This window comes from Corvus moneduloides, chromosome 10 (genome assembly GCF_009650955.1).
Source record: "Corvus moneduloides isolate bCorMon1 chromosome 10, bCorMon1.pri, whole genome shotgun sequence".
Taxonomy (NCBI): domain Eukaryota; kingdom Metazoa; phylum Chordata; class Aves; order Passeriformes; family Corvidae; genus Corvus; species Corvus moneduloides.
The window spans coordinates 23,609,178-23,631,197 of NC_045485.1; the positions used below are offsets into that span (position 1 = coordinate 23,609,178).

Consider the following 22,020-nt stretch of genomic DNA (forward strand, 5'->3'; position numbering starts at 1 on the left):
CCAGCACCAGGCTTGCTGGCAAACAGCAGTGCCTGTTGCAGGTCAAGGAGCTCCTGTCTCATCTTCAGGGTGGAATTAATGTTGTATGAAGGAGAGGAAAGGGACGAAACCAGGTAGCTGAGTGGTTGGATAAGCTTTTAGCTGTATGAGGGTTGGGGTCACTGCCCCACTGAGCCCCACTGTCCCTCTGTGAACACTGATTTATAGGAAAAGGATTATTTCCAGCCTGTGGGAAGCAAAACCCTGGCTTTTCCAGTGTCTGCCTGCAGCCTGTGAGACAGAGGGCTGGGCTTTGCTTTCCATATATTTCTTCCCAAGGAAAAACCCAACAATTAAATTGCTATTTTCCATTACTGTTTATATTACTTTTATCATGGAATGGACTTGAATTCCATCATCTTGTGATTGAAAATAAGCACTGAAACCTCAAGATGGCCCATGCAGACGTGCTCTGCTCTGACAGGGACATTTCCTTTGCCAACAGGAAAGAAGAACAAGCTGCGTGTGTACTACCTGTCCTGGCTGAGAAACAGGATTTTACACAATGACCCTGAGGTGGAGAAGAAGCAGGGCTGGATCACAGTTGGGGACCTGGAGGGATGCATCCATTACAAAGTCGGTGAGTGGAAATAAATGTCTGAAGAGATGTGGTTTTGTTCTCTAGTCTTAGGTCTGACCTGACAATTTGATATTAAAAGTATGGGTAGACCATAGCCACAAGTAAATTTGGAATTAATCTTTATGCATTAGGTGGACTCCATGTAATGAGAATCAAGAGAGGGATAGCCTGAGAAGCTGTTCCTGGAGATGTGTCGGAAAGAGAGTGAATGTTTTTAAAATTGGGTTTATTTTTATTTTAGTGAAATACGAAAGAATCAAGTTCTTGGTGATTGCCTTAAAGAACGCTGTAGAGATCTACGCTTGGGCTCCTAAACCATATCACAAGTTTATGGCATTTAAGGTATGTTTGCCTTTTACACTCTGTAATTGTAAATACATGAGATTTCTGTACTCAGAGCAGTAAAGCACCCTGCTTATGTAGCTGAGCTCCTCAGGATGCCTGGCAGGCATGGGAGACGGGATCCTTGCTGGCTGAAGAGATTGGATATGTTCTGCTTACGGCCAATGAAGAAGTGTTATTATTAGTTTATGCTAGCAGGCTTTACTTAAGGAACGTGCAGAAAGCTGATCAAATGCATATGAGTAAAATTGAGTTGGGGATTTGGGTGGGTGTTTTTTGTGGGGTTTTTGTGTTTGGGTTTTTTTTTTTTCCCCTCTGACTAATTTTTAACATACAGTACAAAAATAGGCTGGCGTGATTTTCTATTTTCATTTTCAAGGTCCTCTCCCCTTCTGCAATGTGGATTCTGTTTCAAGACAGAAAGTTTGGGAGAGTGACCCTCTCTTTCTCTCTTTCTCTCTCTTTTTTTCTCCCTTTTCACGTACCTCGGCTTCCTGAGGGAGACCTTCCTCCTCTCCAGCCTGCCAGTAGTGGGTATTTTGTACTTAGTCCTTTAGAGCACTTTTCATCCCAAGCTCTGTGCAGAGACAAGTCACAAGGGGCAATGCCTTGTGGAGATGTTCATGCTGAGTAATCTGATTTTACATCTTTCCAACACAAATGGACTTACTCAGTATTAGGTCACATTTGCATTTTCTGAACAAAAGCCAGAATAAATGGGCTCAGTGACATGGAGAGCTCAGCAGCATCAAAATGGTCTGGGATCCAACTTCCATGGGCTCTGAGAGTGTTGGTTGATGTTCCTGGTGCTGCTCCTGCAGCCTGGGGGGATGAACATCCTTGCCTTGTCTTGTAGGCAGGGATCTGTTGGGAGAGGGAAATGCTACTCACTGATTTTCCCTGTGAGGATTCAGAGTGGTCCTTGCACAGAGTGCCAGGAGCCCTTTCCTCTCCCCACGGGTGTTTCAGTGTCCTGCTGAGCACCTAAGCCATGGGGACATTGATCCATGGCTGGGGGTTGGTCCCAGCCTTGATGCAGCAGGTTAAATGGAGCAGGGAAAGCAGGTCTTTGCTCACCTGACTGATTTCAGCTGCCCAAACCAGAGCGGTGATCCCTGCCAAGAGAGGAGGTGGGTGGTCACGGATCTCTGCGGAGAGAGACTGAACACACGCTCATGTAAAACTGAGCTGTCGCCTTCCTTTAGAGACCAAATCCTTGTGTTGGCCTCGGGCTCTTGTGAGAGAGAGCTGTGTTTGGCAAGGGTGGGCACTGATCTGCTGGGATGGCTGAATACCCTCTGAGGCATCTGACAGGGGAACAGAGAGGCAGCAGTATAAATAACCACATATTTAGTAGGAAACACAGTCAAATACAATTTCAAAACCATATCACGCTGCTGCAATGGGGATTTGTTGGTTTTCAGTGATGCTCATGGAAGGGATTATAAAAGTCTTTTGCAGATCTCCAGCACAAGCCGCTGCTCGTGGATCTCACTGTAGAAGAGGGTCAGAGGCTGAAGGTTATCTTTGGATCCCACACTGGTTTCCATGTGATTGATGTAGATTCTGGGAACTCCTATGATATCTATATACCATCTCACGTGAGTACAGAGGCAGTGCTGCTGCCTGAAGAACACGGGGCATCAGTGAGGTTTGGACAGGCTCCCGGGGGCTCAGAAGGAGGGACCAGTGATGGGTGTGACATTCCCTAGTGCTGTGCTCACTTAAAGAGGACGTGGAGCTGTCACATACTTCATGTTCATCATTTGCACAGGCTGTTTCTGCCCTCGTGCAGGAGCAGTAAAGTTTAAGGTTGCCATGTCCCACAGAAAGGAGAATCTGTCTGTACACTGCATTACTGCATGGAGCAGTGTATCCTCTGCAGGATTTTCTTGTTGGGTCATTTAAGCTCCATCCGTGCTGCTGGCCCAGCATAAACTGGTCTTGGGGAAACTGTGTCACTAAACAAATCCAGGAATTGTTGAATCTGATCCAAGCAGCAGTCTCCTTTGTGAGAACTGGCAAGAGCAGAGGGAGAAATACTGGTGCAGTTTGGGATGGTTTTGTGTTGTCTTAGCTATGGAAAGGTAGATATGGGTGGAAGGTCAGTGTAGCTGCCCTTGGAGCTAGAGGATGATTGCTAAAAAACAGGATATTTCCTCCCTTTCCTGCCTGTAAAATTCTGAGTTTATTTACCTTGATTTGAACTGGTGATGGATTCATCGGCTCAGTCGCTTGCTTGTGTTCCAGCCAAGTGTCAGCCATCAGTCTTGGGGGCGTGTATGTTGTTATCTGTCTGTAATTGCTGAACCTGTTTATCCTTGCTGTGTCAGACAGCTTTGATGGTAGGGTAAACATGACAGTTTATTCCCCTTCAGGCTTATCTCTGAAAGCCTGTGCCTGTTTGGGGAATGGAGGGAGGGCTTTGTTCTCTAGTTGGTTTGGGCTTTTTTCCCCCAAGGCTCTGCTCCCTTGCCCCTTCCCCTTTGTCCATTCAGTGTAATTCTGACTCTCAGGGTCTGTTTCACCTGCAGATTCAGGGCAATATTACTCCTCATGCCATTGTCATCCTGCCCAAGACAGACGGGATGGAGATGCTGGTGTGCTACGAGGATGAGGGTGTCTATGTGAACACCTACGGGCGGATAACTAAAGACGTGGTGCTCCAGTGGGGAGAAATGCCTACTTCCGTGGGTAGGTCAACCCTTCCTCTTCACCTGCTTAAAATACAAGCCACAAGTAAGATGAGGAGTTGAGAATGCTGAGATAGAGTCGTTTGGGCTTTTATCAAAAGGGATTTCCCTCAGCCAGCTCTGAGATGCAGCTGCTAAATTTTTGCAGTTTGATCTTCCATAATAAAAGCAAGTGATTTCTTGCAGATTTGAAATTTTTGAGTATGAGATAAGATAAATGTAAGATAATGCAAGCTGTTGCACTGGTGGGATACTGTGTTGAGTGGAGGGGGGCTGGGTGTGAAGCTGGGAACCCTTGCATTGCTCTTCTGGCTCTGCTGTTGCTCAGCTCCACAACCCATGGAGGCAAAACACTGCCCAGCTCCTGACCTTCTGAAATCGGAAGAAGTGGTGCTGCTTCTGTTTAAGTTGCTCAGCAATTTCTGGATGAAAAGTGCTCTGAAAAGGCTGCTGTCCCTGCAGGCAGGGCACGCGGGACTGTCAGAGCTCTTCCACTGATCTGCTTAGGCTTTGAGTAACAGCTGATGAGAGCTTTTCTGCCCATTGCATAATATTTAACTCAACACAAGTTGTAACACCTGCCAAACGCTTCCTTTTGACAGCCTACATTCATTCCAATCAAATAATGGGCTGGGGAGAGAAAGCTATTGAAATCCGGTCCGTGGAGACAGGACACTTGGATGGAGTATTTATGCACAAGCGAGCTCAAAGGTTAAAGTTTCTATGTGAAAGAAATGATAAGGTAAGTCCACTTCAAAGCCTGTATCTGTGCTGCCAGCTGCAAGGAGCTTTTAGACCTTATGTCTGGTTTGTCTTGAGTTAATAATTAATCTGAAGGTCCTGTTTAATAAGAAGTGCCCATAAGCTTATTCCCAGTTAATTTTCTCCAGTGGAGGGAGACCTCAGCCTGCAAGATCTCTTCCATGTCTAGCTGAGATCTGCATTGGCTTTGCTTGACTTTCTCACAGTTCTTTTATTTGAACATTAAATTGAGGCTTCCAAGTGAAATCAACAAGTTGAGTAGCAACAAGGGTGTGTAAGTGACCCTGATTTGAGCTCTGGCGCAGAAACATTTTGATGCATCTTAAATTATTTTCTTCTACAGCCTTGTCTGTTTCTGTGGACAGCAGAGAAAAATACTGCTCTGGAGGGTCACCAGAGTTGCATGGCTGTCATGTAGATGACCCCTGCCACAGGTGTTGCAAGGAGGGCAGGGAATGAGGAGGAATTGCTGGAGGAAAAGGCATATTTGCATGGAAGAGATGGTTAAATGCCGAGGTCTGTTTCTGCTGGTGGTGTTCCCTCCTCTCACAAGGTTTCACTAAGATAAGTCAGGACCAAGCAGGAGGGAGATCTTTCATAATGAACACAATCACAAAACCAGTGAAGAAACTGGTTGCTGTGTCCCCAGAGCAGGGTTTAATAATGTGCAGTAAGTGAGCTTTGAGGCCATGATCACTTTAGTGACTGAACAACTGCTCATTAGCTGAGCACTGCCCTACCTGAGGCATGGAGTTAGGCTGAAGCTCCACAGGAAAATGTATCCTAACTTTGCAGTTGAGTATGTCATGGGAAGCTGCCCAAGAAGCTGAATTTAAGTTTAATTTAAGTGTAATCTAATTGTAACAAAGCTGGAAAAAACCCACCTTGATCTTTCTAAAATACTGGAACCAACTGATCACTGATGGGTTTGAAATACTAAACCCAGATGTTTCTCTTTCTGGACAACTGGTTAAACTGGTAAGATTGAGTAATTTTTGGTTTTAATAAGGACAGAGGCTTCAGACTGTCTGCTTCAATATTTGCAAATTATAACTTACATATTTTTTAAGACTCCCATTGGGATCAAATGCTGGTGGATCCTGCTAGAAGCACCAAACCAGTTCTTCATCCAGAGTCCTGATCCGTTTCTGTGCTTTGAGCATGTTGAAGGGAAGTTGTTTTTCTGGGCTTTACTTTCAGGAATAGCTGAAATACCAGGACTAACTTTTCCAAAAAAAGCCATTTCAGACTGAGGCAGATATCGACCCAAATGGTGAATGTTTAGCAAGATCCAGACCACTGACAGCAGTTTTTTGTTAGTACTTCATAATAAATGATGCTGTGGCAGTAAAACCTGGTATTTTTAAGGCATTCCAAACTCCTTTTGGTAGTGAGAGAGAAAGAGCTTTAATTACTGCATTTACTAATGAGTGGCTCAATTTAATCCCAGTCTGGCATGGGTTAGCTCCATCCTCTGAGTATTTAATAAGGGTTTTTTCTTTCCAAACAGGTATTTTTTGCATCGGTGAGATCCGGAGGAAGCAGCCAAGTGTTTTTCATGACCCTCAACAGAAACTCCATGATGAACTGGTAACAGAGGAGCACTTGGCACTCACCACCATGGCATTATTTGTAATTTAAAGGACATTAAACACATGGACTAACACTGTAGAGGCAGGTGTGGAGGGCACTGAGGAACCCTCTCCCCACGCTCCCCCGGTGCCGCCAGCCCCGGGGCAGGGACTGCAGCCAGGGATGGACTTTCACGCTTGGAACCCCCGAGGTCTCCTGATTACGCTGTGTTATAGTGGGTTATGAGTTTTCCTTTATTTTATTTTATTTTATTTTTTAGTTTTACTTTTTCTTTGTCCCCTACTTTGTAAGAACGGGGAAAGAAACAGTGTCAAAAAGTCTGTTTTTAATTCTGTCTGCCTGCTAGCATCAAATATATAGTATGTTGTAAAGTTACCAATTAAATCTGGTGAGAGACAGCACAATAAATGTACCTTTTATCTTTGTGATGAAGGCCATAACCATATAGCTGGGTAATTTTAGAAATCTTTTGCCTTCACCAACATTTACATGTTGCTTTTGGCAGCAACGGCTTAACGGATTTTTAAAGAAGAGAAAAAATAATAGGTTTTTTTCCCCTCTTTTGGGAAATGGATTTTAAATGGCTAAACTACTAGCCTTAGACTAATAAAAATCAGCTACCATTTTTGTCAAGTCTGTCAATCCATATTTCTATATGGATCTTCACATAATGGTGTGTCTTGATAGGGACAGAGGTGCCCTTTCTTGTTGCTCCAGAGGTGCCCGCCGGCCCCGGGGCTTGGCCACGGGCACCGGGACAGGGGATCGGAGGAGGAGAGGACGGCGGAGCTGTCGGAGGAGCCCCGTGCTCACCCCTGAGGGGGATTTGTGGCCGCAGACGGCTCCCGGGATGCCGTGGGCACCAGACCGTGCTGCCAAAGCCGGCGCAGGTTGTGGGCGCTCGTTTCCCCGAGTCCGGAGCCGGGCACTGGCGTGCGGAAGCAGCCGGCACAGGGATGGGGACCACGAAACAAGCTGCCTGTCCCCCACGTTGCTAGATTGGGCTTGTAAAGAGCTTAAAAAAAATATATATATGTGTGATTTCTTCGGCCAAGGGTCTGAATCTACTTGTTTTCCACCCCCTCCACTCCCTAGGAATTACCCAACATACAGTGAAAGACAACATCTGTGCCGAACCGTGTGTGTGTGTTTAGTTCAGGTTGAATCGTGTCCTTATAAACTCTGCTCAGTTGATTTCCGTTTTCGGTGCGTATCTGGGGTTTTCTTTCTCAGTAGCTGCAAGCATGGCCGCCTGTGGTGTTGGGGTGTCGCATAACAAGGTCTGTGTTGCTGGTTTTAACCTACCTCGTTTCGGTTGGGGTTTGTTTTTTGGTTTGGTTTCGGTTTTTTTTTCCGTTCCGCTGTCGATCACAGCGCTGTTACCTCCAGCGACATATAGAGAGCTTAACTGGCAATCTTGGTGTACTCAGTAACGATGGCTTTATTAAAAAATGATTAAATCAACAGGACTTGGTCAAACTTGAATCTTTATCAAGGGTAAGAGGTGATGTGGGGTGGCAGGGGTGGGATGGGCTGGGCCACCCTCACCTGAAGCATTCTGTGGGCAGGGTGTCAGGGTTTGGTACCGCAGGGATTGCCAGTGGTGGGACTCCCAGGATGTGGAGTCCAGGGAAAAACAGGTGGGATGTGCTTTGTGGTGCCTTCTTCCAGCACCAGGCACCCTCCCACTGTGCTGGTGCAGCCTGCAGCGTGTAGGGATGGCCACAGGACCACAATACTAGTATTCAAACCCCATATAAATCCCATCGCCAACACTGATTGCCACCAGCTCTTTGTATTTTCATTGTGGTTAAAATACAAATTAAATAAAGCCCAGAGCTTTTATTGTGTTGCAAACTGATAACTGTTTTGGGGTGGTTTTGTTCTATTTCAAGTGACAAATGCACAGCTTTGGATGATTTTTTTATTACGGGTTTTTGGGTACAGTGATGAAATAGAAGGAAGTCGTTGAGTTTAAATGACTCAGGTAGTTTGTGAATGTATTTTTCTAAATCTCAGAATCATTTGAAGCAAAAATCACAATAAGCCAATATTGCCACAGTCTTGTTGATGGCATGTGTGTATGGAGATAACACAGAGCAAATGCTTTTCTGGTGCCAACCACAATAAAACACAAAACTTCACCATTAAGCCATGCCTTTTATGTTTGGGTAAATAAACCTGGGGTGTTGGAGGACATGGAGGTAAAGGGGATTTCAAGGGCTCCCAGCCATGATGGTCTTTGTCTGGAGACTCTTGGGAAGGTGGTTTTGGAACAGGAAGAGTGCAGGGAAGTGGGACATGTCCCTTGTGATGCTGCCCAGCAATAGGCAGTGGCCAAGGGATGTTGTGATGGACCTTCACCACCTGAAAACTGCTCTTCTACAAAATCAACTCATGGTTATTATAAAGACATTTCCCCTCCAAATGTTACTAGCTTTGATTTGCTTGTCTTTTGCTCTAAGTAAAATGTGCTTATGGTTGATCAGTGCTCTCAGAAACTACTTATTACTAGTGTTTAAAGAAATAAAACCTGGGGCTCATTTTAAAACCCTGTTTCTGGGACTTTTCACCCAGGAAAGGAAATCTATTTGTTCAGCTGTGCAGTGCTGCAGGAGGAAAAAGCAGTAATGTCTGTGCATGCAGGGATCGCTTGAGCCTGTTGAAGATTCACTTATTTACAGAGTTGCTGTGAAATATTGTATAACTTCAGGGATGAGTCATGGTAAATGGAAGAAAAGCCCTGAGAGCTGGCATGAGGCCGTGCAAGGGCCCTGGTTAGCTCCACCACCCTGGGGAGATGCTGGGTACCACTGCCAGGTGAAGGGTGCTCAGAGGTAAGGCTGTAGCAGCTGCTTGTGGGAACTGAATCTTTTCAAACCTGTTTCAGAATTATTATCAAATGGCCTTTTTCTTGTTGTGAGATGGTTTGGGGGTTGACACTATGTGTTTTGGGACAGAACAGGGATGCTCAAGATGACCCTGGCCCCAACCCCAGAGCTGGACTGGTTGCTGGAAATGGTTGAAGTTGTGCTGCAGTTCATTGTCTCGACGTGAGCCCACTTAAGGTCCTTTCCTGCTCATGCAACAATTTGATACTCTCTCATTGGGGCCAGAGTGAGTATTGTGTGGGCTGGCAGAGACTGAACCTGTCTGTTCCCAAAGGTGGGGGGTGGAACTCCCATGTCATACCCTGTCTGTGTCCGGGGTAAGTCACCCACCTGGGCACGGCTCTGAGGAGATCCAGCAGAGATTTCCTCAGCAATAAGGATGCAGTTCCTGGCACAGGATGCCTGTCACAGCCCTGCAGCATCTGTGTCCTGCCCTGTGCTGCCACTTCCATCTGTGCAGTCGGGACTTGCAGCAGGAGAGGTTTGCTGGGTTTGCCTCCCAGTTTTTCTATTCTGGGACACACTGCACCACCCAGAGTTGGGGGTGGGAAGGGGCTCATTAACCTCTGGTATCTTTACAGCAGTGCTGTAAATGCGCCAAATTCTCTCTCCTAAATGTGTTTTATCAGCCTGAGCTGCTGTCTCACATGTGGCCCCAGCACTGCTGCCTGCCCCAGCTGATGTGCTTAGAGAGGAGAAATGAACACGCAATTTCGGTTTTGTGCCAGCCACTGATGTGCTACATCAGCCTGCTCTTAGAGATCCAGAGTCTTGCAGACCAGATCTACCTTTTTTCTTTGTTTTGGTTTATGGCATACTTTTCCTTTTTTTTTTTTTTAACATCAAAGCTGTCTCTGAATGACCCAGAGGCAGTAAAATGGGTGTGCAAATTACCCCAGCACCTGGGGGTAGCCTCACAGCCCCTCTGGAATCTTTGAATTCCTTCCACTGAGGTGACAAGCATGTTCAGCTGTTCAAAAGCAGAGCCCCGCCATAAACTTCAGCCCATTGCTTCTATCACACAGTGTAAGATTATCAACAACACCAATTACACTACACACAACATAGAGTGGGCAGTAAGCATGGCAATTCTGCCTAACTAACATTATGCACAATTCTTGCACTTTATTATTTAAATAAAGCATTAGCAATAATGCAGGCACTGTTGTTTGCCAATCACCTAACCACTGCCTGGCCAGCTGGGGAATGGGTCAGTGTTGCTTTGGGCTGTGCTGTGCCACTCTCTGCACCCTCTGCACTGTGACCACAACTGGCTGTCAGATGGGCAAGAGATTTGATGGACTGATCATTCATCCTGGTGGAGCCAGGCCTGATTCTCTGTCCTGTAGGAACATTGTGCTTCTGCTTTTCAAGCTAACAGTCAGCCCCTTTGGGAAGTGATTGCCATGACAGGAAGATTTACACACCAACCTTTTCCATCCATGAGCCTCAAGCTGGCCTCTGCTAATCAGCACATCCACATCCAGCCCCCTGTTCAGAGAAACACAAGGTCTGGAGTCTGTTAGTGCCACTGAGAGTTCAATATGTGCTTAAATTGCCTGGGGCCAGGCTGTGGAGGAGTATGTGACAGCCCAGCTGGCACCAGCCAGGGGCTCAAAGACGAAGGTGAGGCAGCCCTGGCACTGGCACACAGCATCCTGCCTGGCAGGGAGGGTGAGAGGGGCCAGGGAGGGATGGGAGAAGTCTGGGATAGCTCCATCCTTTTGCCACCATACCTGGCCGAGGGATATGTGTGGCTGTGGGGCTTCCTGCCTTTGGCATCCAAAGTTTCCATGGAAGTTGAAGGGCTGCTCCTGGGGAGGTAAGTGGTGTTCACCCATGCCTCCCCAGCACTGCTCCAGCTGCTTCACACCCCGTCCCCAGGAAGCCAGATTACAGGAAGGTTCTGCTCTAAGCAGCAGTGGGGAGGGCATGGAAAGGCCACCCTGCTCGTGGGATGTTGGTGGCCTTTGATCCCTCCAACTCCAATAGGATGGGAAGAGTAGGGAGGGAAAGCATCATCCTCTTTTGGCCAGGCACCTGCAACAGGATGGGGATCCCAGAGGGGTACATGGGAATCCTGGAGGGGGACATCTGTCCTGGCAAGGATTTCACAGTGCCCGAGGGTTTCAGTTTGGGGTCTTGGGTCAGGGCTCCCATTTGTTTTCTGATTCAAGCTTGAGCAGCCTGGTAACTGTCAAATCCTGCCAGTCCCATTGTGAAGGTATTTAACTGCAATGCAAAGAAACTGCTTGTAAATGCCTGGGTATCCACACACAGCGAGCAAACAAACACCATTGGCAAAGATCTCAGCAGGAAGGACAAATATTGGGGAAAACTAAAAAGCTCATCCTTGGGGCCCTTCCTGTCACAGCTACACCAGCCCAAGAGGGGAATGCAGGTGCTGTGGCTGAAATCAAAGCCTGCTTAATGCAATGAACTTTCCTCCTCCAGTTAAAGTTTTACTTTACTGGAGACCAGTGCAAAGATTAGTGGTCTTACACTCATCTTTGTTGTTTTTTCTCTTGCTCTTCCTCTGTAGAAAGTACATTTTGTGCCCATGTGAAGCCTGGCTGACTGAGAGCATTTTCCAATGAGTGCTGTGATTTGGCTGCCGGACCCATCAGGGGCTGATCTGGAAGATAATGACTTTAATCAGCATTAATCACCTTCCCAGCTGACTCAGATTTTGGCACGGTCTGCTACCACTAAGGATGCCACTGTCCCCCCAGCCCTGCAGCTCCTCTCTCTGACCATGTCAAGGACAGCAAAGCCCAAGCCAGAGCGAGACCAGCTCAGACCAGCTTGTGCAGATGTGCAAAGTTCATGAAAACCAAGTGAGCCAAGGCAAAAATATTTGGCAGCATCAGTAGTATTTGGCAGCATTGGCAGTATTTCCCAGAATCCCCAACATTTGACAGTGCAACCATCAGCTGGTAGTGCTGAAAGGCTCACTGTTCCACCACTGTGGGGTTTTTAATGAAAGCCTCTTTTATTGTAATATTCAGGGTAATTTTGCTACATTTTATGTCCATATACACACACAGCTGTCTCCTCTGATAGGTGTGTACTGGCATTAGAGCTGCCTGCTGGGGGGCTCTGTGTGTGCAGGTGTCTGTGTATGGACACACAGAGAGACCTTGTATACATCTGTGTTTATATGTGGCTCTGGATGTGATATATACACATGAATATATTTTAAAGCAGGTGCTAAGTGCTATTTAAATAAAACAGTCATTTTCTCACTGCTTTGCTACATGTGCTGGAGAGGTTTCTTCTCCCTGATTCAGCAAGAGGTTTGTGATGCGACATGTACACCCAGCACAGAAGCTGAGGAAGGTGTTGAGCATCTCAAAACAGGCTCTACCGTGTTCTCAAGCCCCTGGTATGTCACGTTTCCAATGGTTCAGCTGAGGGACAGCCCCAAACCAGCCCTGCAAGCTGGATCATTTGAATTTTCCAGATCTACTCTATGTCTTTGCAGGTCTCCCATTGTTTCATGTGTGTCCCAAACACGGGGATTGGTGGTGGCTGCTTTGAGCTGAGTGGTGGCCAAATAATGCGTGGAAGACTTGGGTTTCTCATTAACTCCAGAGCTGATATAGTCCCATCTCTCCAAGCACCAGCCTGTTTTCCTGCCTCCATCCCAGCTCTGCTGTCCTTCCCTCCCTGCCCAAGCCCCTACCTCGCTCTGCAGCCCAGGACAGTGACTGTTCCCAGGAGGAGGGCGGAGGAGCTGCGAGGTGGATGAGAAAAGGAAAATGCAGACAGAGAAGGTAATCATGGCTCGTCGGTATTTTTGCACTAGGCTTTCTAGTGAAATGATTAGAATTTCTGCAGGAGTGCAGCACTGAGCAATGCCTTGCAAAACCAAAACCAACCAGAAAAAAATCCCCTCCACTAATTAACTGTGCACAGGGGCAAAAGGGGAAAAGGGCCAAGGGATTATTTTTTATTTTTAAGAGCTCTGTTGGCTCACTGAGTAGCTTTAACTGTGATGGGAGGAAAAAATTCTTGAAACAGTGCTGCTGAAAAACCCTTTTGGTGTTTTTTTCCCAGCTGTTATGCTCCAGGGGTGGGGATGGTGCATGACTTACTGCTACTGCTGCTGCTTCTTGCACTGCTGTGCCGGGCAGAGCTCTGGCTCCTGTGAGCTCCAGGGCCAGGATGGTCAGTGCAGCAGGGAGAGCTGGACTGTCATTGTGGGGCAACACCCCTCTGCCCTGGGGGCCTGATCTTGCCTGTCCCCAGGGGCTTTCCTTCTCCTTTGGGGAGAGCTAACCACCTGTGCTGCTGCAGCAGCATCCCTGGATGCCACTGTCCCAGCCAGCTGGGCAGCAGGGTCCCTTGGGACAGGGATGGGATGCAGCCCTCCCCCACTTTTGGGCACTGCTAGGACCATATGATGAGGTTGTTCTGTGCTTCCTGCCCCAGCACCTCACGGGAACATTGGTCCTCTCGGTCTTCACCGCGGTGTTGGGCTTCTTCCAGTACGGCTACAGCCTGGGGGTCATTAACGCACCCCAGAAGGTAAGTTGAGCCCCTCAAGCTTTGCATGGCCAAGGAACTACGGCTTCAGGGCAGCCAGGGCCAGTTTGTGCCTTGCAGAAGCCCTCAGGAGAGCTCTGTCCCTTCCAAGGCAGTCTCTCCCACAGAACAAAGCCCCCACGACAAGGCAGTGGGGTGAGAACATAGCCAGGACCCTCCGCTGGCACTTCCCCAGGAAAAGGAGTGGGTCTCTGCACATAATGGAGCTGCCTCCACTGAAGCACAGTCCCTGTACCCAGGCCAAGGGACTGCACCCCCCCCCAACAAATGCAGTGCCAAATCCGGACACCAAGCTCAGCCCAGCCCTGGGAGGGGGAATGCTCTGGCAGCCCCTCCCCGCTGGGGTCTGGGTGTTGTGGAGCTGGGGTGAACCCCGAGATTTTACCCCTGCAGAGCCTGCAAGGAAAAGTTTCTCCTGAGGCATAAAAAAATCCAAAACAGGGGTTGGGGTGGTTATAGATCTGAGCTGATGGTGTTTTTCATCTTTGCCTGTCGCAGGTGATAGAAGCGCACTACGGGCGCGTGCTGGGCATCGTCTCCCCAGACAGATATGCCACCAATGCCTCTGGGGAGGATGGCACGTTCCTCCAGGCTGGAACAGAGGGCACACTCCCACCCCTGACTGACATCAGTGAGGATCTCGCTACCTCCCCACACATCCTCACCATGTACTGGTCCCTGTCTGTGTCCGTGTTTGCCATCGGCGGCATGGTTTCCTCCTTCACTGTGGGCTGGATCGGCGACCGGCTCGGGAGGTGAGAGGCTCGTGTGTGCTGGGGCTCTGTGCCACAGCCCAAACCCTTCTGATTGATTTTTCCCATAGAACCATTTCCTCCCTGTAGAAATACAATTTGTGTTATTCTCCCCAATTTAGGAAAAAATCCTCCAACTTCCAAAACACTGTTTCAACCATCACAGAGGTTGGGCCAATTAAAATCCTCAGTTACAAATCAGACATTTTATTGCAACTTGAGCATTTCAGACAGCAGCTGATGAGCAGCCTTGATTAACTTCTGAATTCCCCCTTTTCTTTCCATGGCAAAAGGAAGAGGAGGACATCTGAATGGCATTTGCACAGGATGTATAGTATCAATTATAATATCATTTTAACTACTCTGATTGCACCCTGGCCCCATACTTTGCAGTGCCTACAATCATTGTTTTTCCCCTATAGTGCTGATTAAATCACTTCATAGCTCCTCTTGTGTGTTGCAAAGGCTGCTTTGGCTGAGCAAGGTGCCAGAGGAGCTGTGCTGCTGCTGCCTTGCAGGGTGAAAGCCATGCTGGTGGTGAACGTCCTTTCCATTGCTGGGAACCTCCTCATGGGGCTGGCAAAATTTGGGCCATCCCACATCCTCATCATCTCCGGCAGAGCGGTCACGGGGCTGTACTGTGGTGAGTCCAGGCTGGGTCAGCCACTGAAAGCAGCTCCTTGGCATCAGGCTCCAGGGCTGCAGTTCAGAGTTTCCTGTATTTTTTAATCCTTTTTTTAGTTCAGAAGGGGTTTCAAAGATGGGAGTTTCCCTCTTCTCCCTGTGTCTGCCCTTCTTGATCCAGGATCTTTCCCAGAAGTATTTGGGTTGGCTCTATCACATGTTCATTTTACATATCCTAGAAGGGAGCAGGTTGCTCTGTATCTCAAGGCTGGGGTTTGCTGGTGGCTGCTGTAAGAGGACATCATTAGCCAGCCTGGTTAACAGGTTCCCTAGACAGAGAGCACAGGAGCACTGTGCACAGAGAGGTTACGGTAGCCAGCAAATAATATGGCATTCCATTAGAATTAGCTTAGAAATAACAGCTCTTTATCACTGTTACTACTATGCAAATACAATACTCCACTCTGAGGTTTCAAGGCAAGTTTTAGGAAAGCTCCTTGCCCTGTGGTAACTTCTCCCAGCAGACAATCCCTGCTCTGTGCTATGATTCAAGCTCGGTGTATTCAAGCAAAAAGGCTTCCCAGTTTTGAGCTCTGACCTTTCCAAGGTGCAGGTGGGTCCCAGCCAGGCGCGAAGGGCTTGGTGGGGTGTGGGGTGCAGCACACAGGCTCCATCCTCCTTTCCTGTTTGGGAAGTGGTTTCTGCTGGTTGCTGAGCTGTGTCTGGAAGTGGTGATGCCTGTGTGTGCTCGGTGCAGGGCTCTCCTCCGGACTCGTGCCCATGTACGTCAGCGAGGTCTCTCCCACGGCCCTTCGAGGAGCGCTGGGGACGCTGCACCAGCTCGCTATCGTCACAGGTATCCTCTTCAGCCAGGTAAGAAGGAAAACACACACATCCAGAGAGAGCATTTCAGAGATTAGGAAGACCCAGTGATATAATGAGGTGTTGTTCACCATTCTACCCCAAAACCGAAGTAGTGTGCAAAACAATCTGCTCTAATGGGGTTAAACCCCTGCCTTAGGTAAGAGGTGTCTTAACAAAGACAACTTCTCAAGAAATAAAAAATACTTCTGCAAACAATTTCTCCTCTCCCTGAGGAAGTTTTCTCAGCATCTCATCAACATCAGGCTGGATCCTGAGCATTCAACCCCTGGTAATCAGGTTCTCAAAAATGGCTTCTTCAGGGAAGCAGGGAGCCCAAAGTCCCCATCAGCACTGCCCACCATGGCACAAGTCCCAGCTACACAACAGGTGGGCACAAAAATGTACAGAAAACAAACACATCCAGAAAAAGAGCTGGTATTTGCTTCTAGTTTTCCTCCAGCTTGTCACTTCAAAATGCCATAGTGGTCAATCACTTTCTTTTCTTACAGTGCAAAATGATCCACTCAAATATGCCTCAATTATTCCAGGTCCTTGGACTAGACTTTCTCCTGGGCAATGATGAGATGTGGCCCCTGCTCCTTGGTCTGTCTGGCGTGGCTGCCCTGCTGCAGTTCTTCCTGCTCTTACTGTGCCCCGAGAGCCCCCGATACCTTTACATCAAACTGGGGAAGGTGGAGGAAGCTAAAAAAAGTAAGAAAGATATTCTGGGCTTGTCTAGAGTTGTTTTTATACTGTACATAGTATTAAACACAGAAGGAAAAGCCCAGCTGAGGACTCCCATGTGATTGTGGTTGCTCCATCTCATGCTCTGAGCTGCTGAGGTACAAACTAGCTCTGGATCAAAAACTACGGAGACGTTTGCATGGGACCAAGCAGCACTGCTGAGGGATGAGGCTTGAGAGTGATGTCTCAGGGCTGTTGCAAAGCTGATGTGCTGCTTCCCCTGACCAAGCAGACCCACCCTGGATACCTTGGGTGTGCCACAGGAACCCTCAGAGCAAGAGGGCACAGCTGTCCATGTGGTTGGCTTACCTTAAGTTTTGCCTAAAGAAATTCTTGTCCTTACTTACACCTTACCTACCACTGAAAATAAAATTTCAATCTTTTGTTTCCCTAAGATTTGAAGAGGCTTCGAGGAAACTGTGATCCGATGAAAGAGATTGAAGAGATGGAAAAGGAAAAGCAAGAGGCTGCTAGTGAGAAGAAAGTCTCCATAAAACAGCTTTTCACCTCTTCCAAGTACAGGCAGGCTGTCATCGTGGCACTGATGGTGCAAATATCCCAGCAGTTCTCAGGAATCAATGCGGTGAGTCTCCCCAAAATGTTCGTCTTTCAAGAAATCCATGTTGAGCGTGAAAAGGCAGCTCTGGTTCAATCCAAGTCCTGCAGGGATGAAAGAAGGCTTTCCCATGGCTGCAATGGGCTCCTCAGTCCCTGCAAAGCTGGCTGTGGGAGGGCAGGAGGGAAGAAGAGTAGGAGGGAGTCCAGCACAAAACCAGCTGGCACAGCAGGCCCATGCTGAGCCCTCCCATGACCCTCCACCTACCCGAGTTTGTCAGCAGTTTGCTCTCTTAAATGACATCATGCGCACCCCAGAATCACTATTTTGTAGCCATTTTTAGCTAAACAACTTTTGCATCACCTCCTGGAATACCAGACATCACCACTTGACACCCAGAAGCATTAAGTAGCACACAGGGATGCCCAGCCCAGCTGGCTCCAGGCCATGCCCAACGTATCCATCAGCCACTGGGTCAGCCACCCGTTTACCTCCTGCCCTTAGCTTTCACCCAAAAGGAATTATCTTATTCTTGGAGAGAAGGAAGAAATGGGAGTCATTGCAATGACAATATTTTAAAATTCATGTAAAACTTGGTCATATTAAGATATTTGTCTTCAGTGCTCAGTGCTGGCAATCTGGATTTTGAGATTAAACATGGACTACATAGAAGAAAACAGATGTGCAAATGCAGTAGCTCAAGAGGGGAATTTCAACAGGATTTTTAACTCCCTCAGGCTCCTTTGAAATTTTCAGCTTTAATTATTATAACAAGCAGTTAAAAGTTGAAAAATTATTCATAATTAAATTACATCACATCTCAGCCAAGCAAACGCAACTGTTCCCTCATGAGAACAAAAAGTTTCACCAGCCCTATTGCCTAATCCTTCATCTTGATGTATTTTGATAGATCTTTTACTACTCCACAAACATTTTCGAGAGAGCTGGGGTTGAACAACCAGTTTATGCAACCATCGGTGTTGGAGTGGTGAACACAGTCTTCACTGTTATCTCTGTAAGTAAACACTTCTGCCCGCTGGACAGAAGCTACAATGTGGTTTTGAAATATGATTTTATCCCAGAGCTGGGATTTGCAGTGTTGCAGGACTGACCCTGAACACCTTACAGGGAAAAATCATTCCCTGGACAAGTTTCATTTGAAAATTCAAGTCTTGACATAGAGCATGTTGCTATCAATCAGCACTGCTAAATGTCTCATCAGTAGAAACTGCACCACTGTGTTCAAGGAAGTTCTGAAAACTCTGCATTTCCCCCCCACATAAAAGTTGCCCTTGGGATTGCAATTGTGCAGGTCCTATTCCCCCAGGGAGCAGGCACGGGATGGGGGCTGCGATGGAGAAGTCACCAGCTCACAGTCTGCTCTTACCTGTTATCTTTCAAACTGTTTTCTGTATGTACACAGCACCTGCACGAGTGATACCCAAAGGCTGTTCCACAGTAATAAAAGTAATCCAGCACCTATCCTCATCCTATCTCAGCAGGGCTCTGCAGCAATAAAAGGATGGTTCTGTTTCCACAGACCTTCCCTTTGTTCGTCTCTCTCCTGAGAGGATTAATACAATTCCTATCAGCTGGCAATTAGTTTTATGATGTGGCCATTAATATAAGATCAGGAAATGCCAAGCCTATTTCCCTATTATCTCTCAAGAGATTTAGGGAATAAAGGACTTTCACCAACATGATGCAGGACTGGCTGCAAGACAGAAATACACAGCTCCAAGAGATTTAGGACAAGGAGGAATCATTTTAAACTGAAAGAGCAGGTTTTGATTAGATATTAGAAAGAAATTCTTGGCTGTGAAGGTGGTGAGGCACTGGCACAGGTTTCTCAGAGAGGTTGTGGATGCCCCATCCCTGAATTGTCTAAGGCCAGGTTAGACAGGGCTTGGAGCAACCTGGTCTTGTGGAAGGTGTCCCTGCCCATGGCAGAGGGGTTGAAATTGGATGATCTTTAAGGTCCCTTCCAACCCAGCACCTATGAGATAGGAGGTCTTGGAGTGAACCTGCTTTAAAGTCCATCACAGGCCCCATACTGAGGAGAAAATGTGATATTTATTGTGAAAGGAGGCACAGAGATGTGCAGCTGGAAGAAGCCTTTCTTCAGCATGGAGGGTGTCCTGCAGTTCAGTCCCCATCCCAGGGCTGTGTTACTTGCAGCCTTGGGCATTTGCTCTTTGCTTCTTTTGTCCATGAGCACTTAAAAATTACCTGCTTTTGTCAATAAATGACAGACCCAAATCAAAAGACAGAGGCACTGACAGCTGGGTGGACCTTGGCATGGGGAGAAGGGAGCAGAGATTCATCCTCTACAACTTCACGTGTCAGCACATGAACTGCCTCCAGCAAAAGAGACGGTCTCTGGGAAGTGTAAATCATGGCTGTAATGGCAGGAAAGGTGGAGCTGCTGGCCAGAGGTGTCCTTTCAAGCAGAGGGAAAAGAGCAGGCAGCCTCAGAGGCTGCTGCATGGTTAGGCCAGGCTAGCTGCACTGTCCTCGGAGGGACCTACAGCTTCCCGCCCGGTGAGGTGTCTGGTACAGACTTAGGTATCTGTCAAAAGCTGTGTGAGACGACTGGAACCCACCAAGAGGAGCTGAGAAGGAGAAAACTAAGCCTTGTGACTACCAGGGAAGCAAAAGGAGTCTGGCAGTGATTGGAGGAAAAATCCTGACTGCAGCTGCTACACAAGTATCCCTGCCCTAGACAGGCAAGGTGCAAGGGCCCAAGATGTGGCCTGAATCATGCTACATTTTGAAGGCTGATTTCGAACTAATGCAGACCTAGTAAGTTTTTAGTTACTGGAAGAAAAAAAGAAAAGGGAGAGAGAGAGAAAGTCCACAGTCAGCAACTCATGTAGGAGTGGTGGGAAGTCCTGAGAGCTTGGAAATACATGGGCTCTGAGCGTATGTGCCTTTGCCTTGCCCTTGGCAGGGTGACTGCTCAGTCTGGCTTCCCAGCAGCCGCAAGCAGAGTTTCTGATACTTGGAAACCAGCCCATAAATCTCTACCACTGGAGCTAAAAGAGCAAAAGAGCAGTGTGGCAGTGGTAGCAGGTTGGTTATTGCTAATGGCCCTGATCCTGAGAGTGGTGGTGCTGGACACTGAGCTGCTGCATGTATTTCTACAGGTCCTTCTGGTGGAGAAGGCAGGCAGGCGGTCCCTGTTCCTGGCTGGTTTGATGGGCATGTTAGTCAGCGCTGTGGCCATGACAGTTGGGCTTGTGCTCCTGGTAAGGATTTCTCTCCATTTTTTCCTCCTCGGTTTGAAAACAAGAGAAGATCCCATCAAAGTCAGTCCAAACCACTGGTGCAAGCGCCTGTCCAGATGAAAAAGCAAGTAAGGAGTGGCCTCCTTTGCTGAACACCCTGGTTATTAAAGGCTGCCATTCTGCCTCATTTTGCTGAGCCGCAGGCAAGGAGAGGGCTCAAAGTAACAGCTGAACTGATGGCTGTGAACTCCTCCAGGCAGCAATGCTGGTACTACATGCCCAGCCAGCACCTGCCACAAGAGTTTAAAACCTTAATTATTCATGTCCAGTCCCCCTTTGTCTGAATAGAAAGGAATTTCTGAAAAAGAAGCCTACATAAGGTAATTAGTGATAATTAATGAGAGTTGTGTTGGGACTCTAACACCAACCTCTTGCAGAGCCAGTTTGCCTGGATGAGCTATGTCAGCATGGTTGCGATCTTCCTCTTCGTCATCTTCTTCGAAGTGGGGCCCGGGCCCATTCCCTGGTTTATTGTAGCTGAACTGTTCAGCCAAGGCCCACGCCCTGCCGCCATTGCTGTCGCTGGCTTCTGCAACTGGGCCTGCAACTTCATCGTGGGAATGTGTTTCCAGTATATAGCGGTAAGAAATCCCTTAAACCATACAAATAAACAACTGGCATGACCCCACTGCTTGGCTCCCAAAGCAGCCCATCAGGATGTGAATGTGCCTCCCAGATTTCCATCCCCTAGACTGGCTGGGCACCGCAGCCACTGGGAGTAGGAAGGGGAAGCCATCCCTGTGGTGCTGATGGTGGTCTCCCCTGTTCCCACTTTCCCACTGCAGGATCTATGCGGACCATACGTGTTTGTGATCTTTGCGGGTCTGCTCCTCGTCTTCTTTCTGTTTGCGTACTTCAAAGTACCGGAGACGAAAGGAAAGTCCTTTGAGGAGATCGCAGCCGCGTTCCGCCGCAAGAAGCTCTCGGCCAAAGCCATGACTGAGCTGCAAGACCTGCGACGCAGCGAGGAGGCATAGACATCCCACGCACCCAGAAAGGAGGGACTGGGCATGGACCTCCTTCGGGAACCATGAGAAGAACGTTGGGCAAAAGTCTCATTTCGCAAAAACCTTGCAGCTGGCAGACCAGGAGGACCCATCCATTGGATTCCTTCTGGTTGCTGTGGTTCACACCTCCCAGCAACAGGTGCTAACTTGGCCTTTTACTCTAAGACACTTGGGACAACTGGGCTGCAGGAAGAGCCAGGGAAAGGACTGGAGGAGTATGTTACATGTGTGTCTCCATGCCCTATGGGAAGAGCCCATTGGGACAATGAGCTTACCAGACGGCACTGAGCAGGGCCATCTCTTAGCTGAGATGAAGGAAAGGGGGCTGGCTGATGCTGCAGCGTCATGTTTTCACTTTTTTATCCCCTGCTCTCTGCTTCATTCTGCTGAGAGACCTGGTGCCTTGAGAAACCAATTGCTAGCGCAGTTGTGTCACCAGCACACAGCACTGATCACCCCAGGTGCTAAGGAAAACAGGTGGAGCAAACTCCCCCTCACTCTTGCTTCTGCAGAGGAAGACGGTGGATCCCACCTGAACTGGTTGGGATGATCCTCCCTTGCTTTGCTATCTGTGCATTATGGAAATTCTGTCTGATCTCATACAGATTTCTCAGTCACAGTATTTTTTGGAGAGTCTTAGAAACTGTGGCTGGGCTGATGGGTATTTCCCTTACAATTCAGCCAGACTACTTAGCTCCCTCTTTCCTCCCAGGAAGCCTCTCCTCTCTCCCTTCTTGC

At 47.9% G+C, this 22,020-nt stretch overlaps 2 protein-coding genes across 10 annotated transcripts in view; both read left to right on the forward strand.

Moving 5' to 3' along the window:
• The window catches only part of TNIK (TRAF2 and NCK interacting kinase), a 152,100-nt gene extending 143,947 nt beyond the window's left edge, over positions 1-8,153 (forward strand). For all 9 annotated transcript variants that reach the window (XM_032118849.1, XM_032118848.1, XM_032118856.1 and 6 more), the window contains 6 exons: positions 485-619; positions 861-961; positions 2,413-2,562; positions 3,496-3,655; positions 4,257-4,396; positions 5,927-8,153. In XM_032118849.1, coding sequence (XP_031974740.1) covers positions 485-619; positions 861-961; positions 2,413-2,562; positions 3,496-3,655; positions 4,257-4,396; positions 5,927-6,010 — 770 coding nt within the window. In that variant the 3' untranslated portion in view covers positions 6,011-8,153. The remainder of the gene's footprint in view (positions 1-484; positions 620-860; positions 962-2,412; positions 2,563-3,495; positions 3,656-4,256; positions 4,397-5,926) is intronic.
• A 4,359-nt stretch (positions 8,154-12,512) lies between these two features.
• Positions 12,513-21,252, forward strand: SLC2A2 (solute carrier family 2 member 2). Its single transcript, XM_032118858.1, has 11 exons — positions 12,513-12,676; positions 13,335-13,430; positions 13,947-14,203; positions 14,719-14,843; positions 15,582-15,697; positions 16,237-16,399; positions 16,828-17,015; positions 17,899-18,003; positions 20,135-20,236; positions 20,653-20,856; positions 21,061-21,252. The coding sequence occupies exons 1-11, from the start codon at positions 12,662-12,664 to the stop codon at positions 21,250-21,252; spliced, it is 1,563 nt and encodes a 520-aa protein (XP_031974749.1). The 5' UTR covers positions 12,513-12,661.
• Positions 21,253-22,020: the final 768 nt, after the last annotated feature.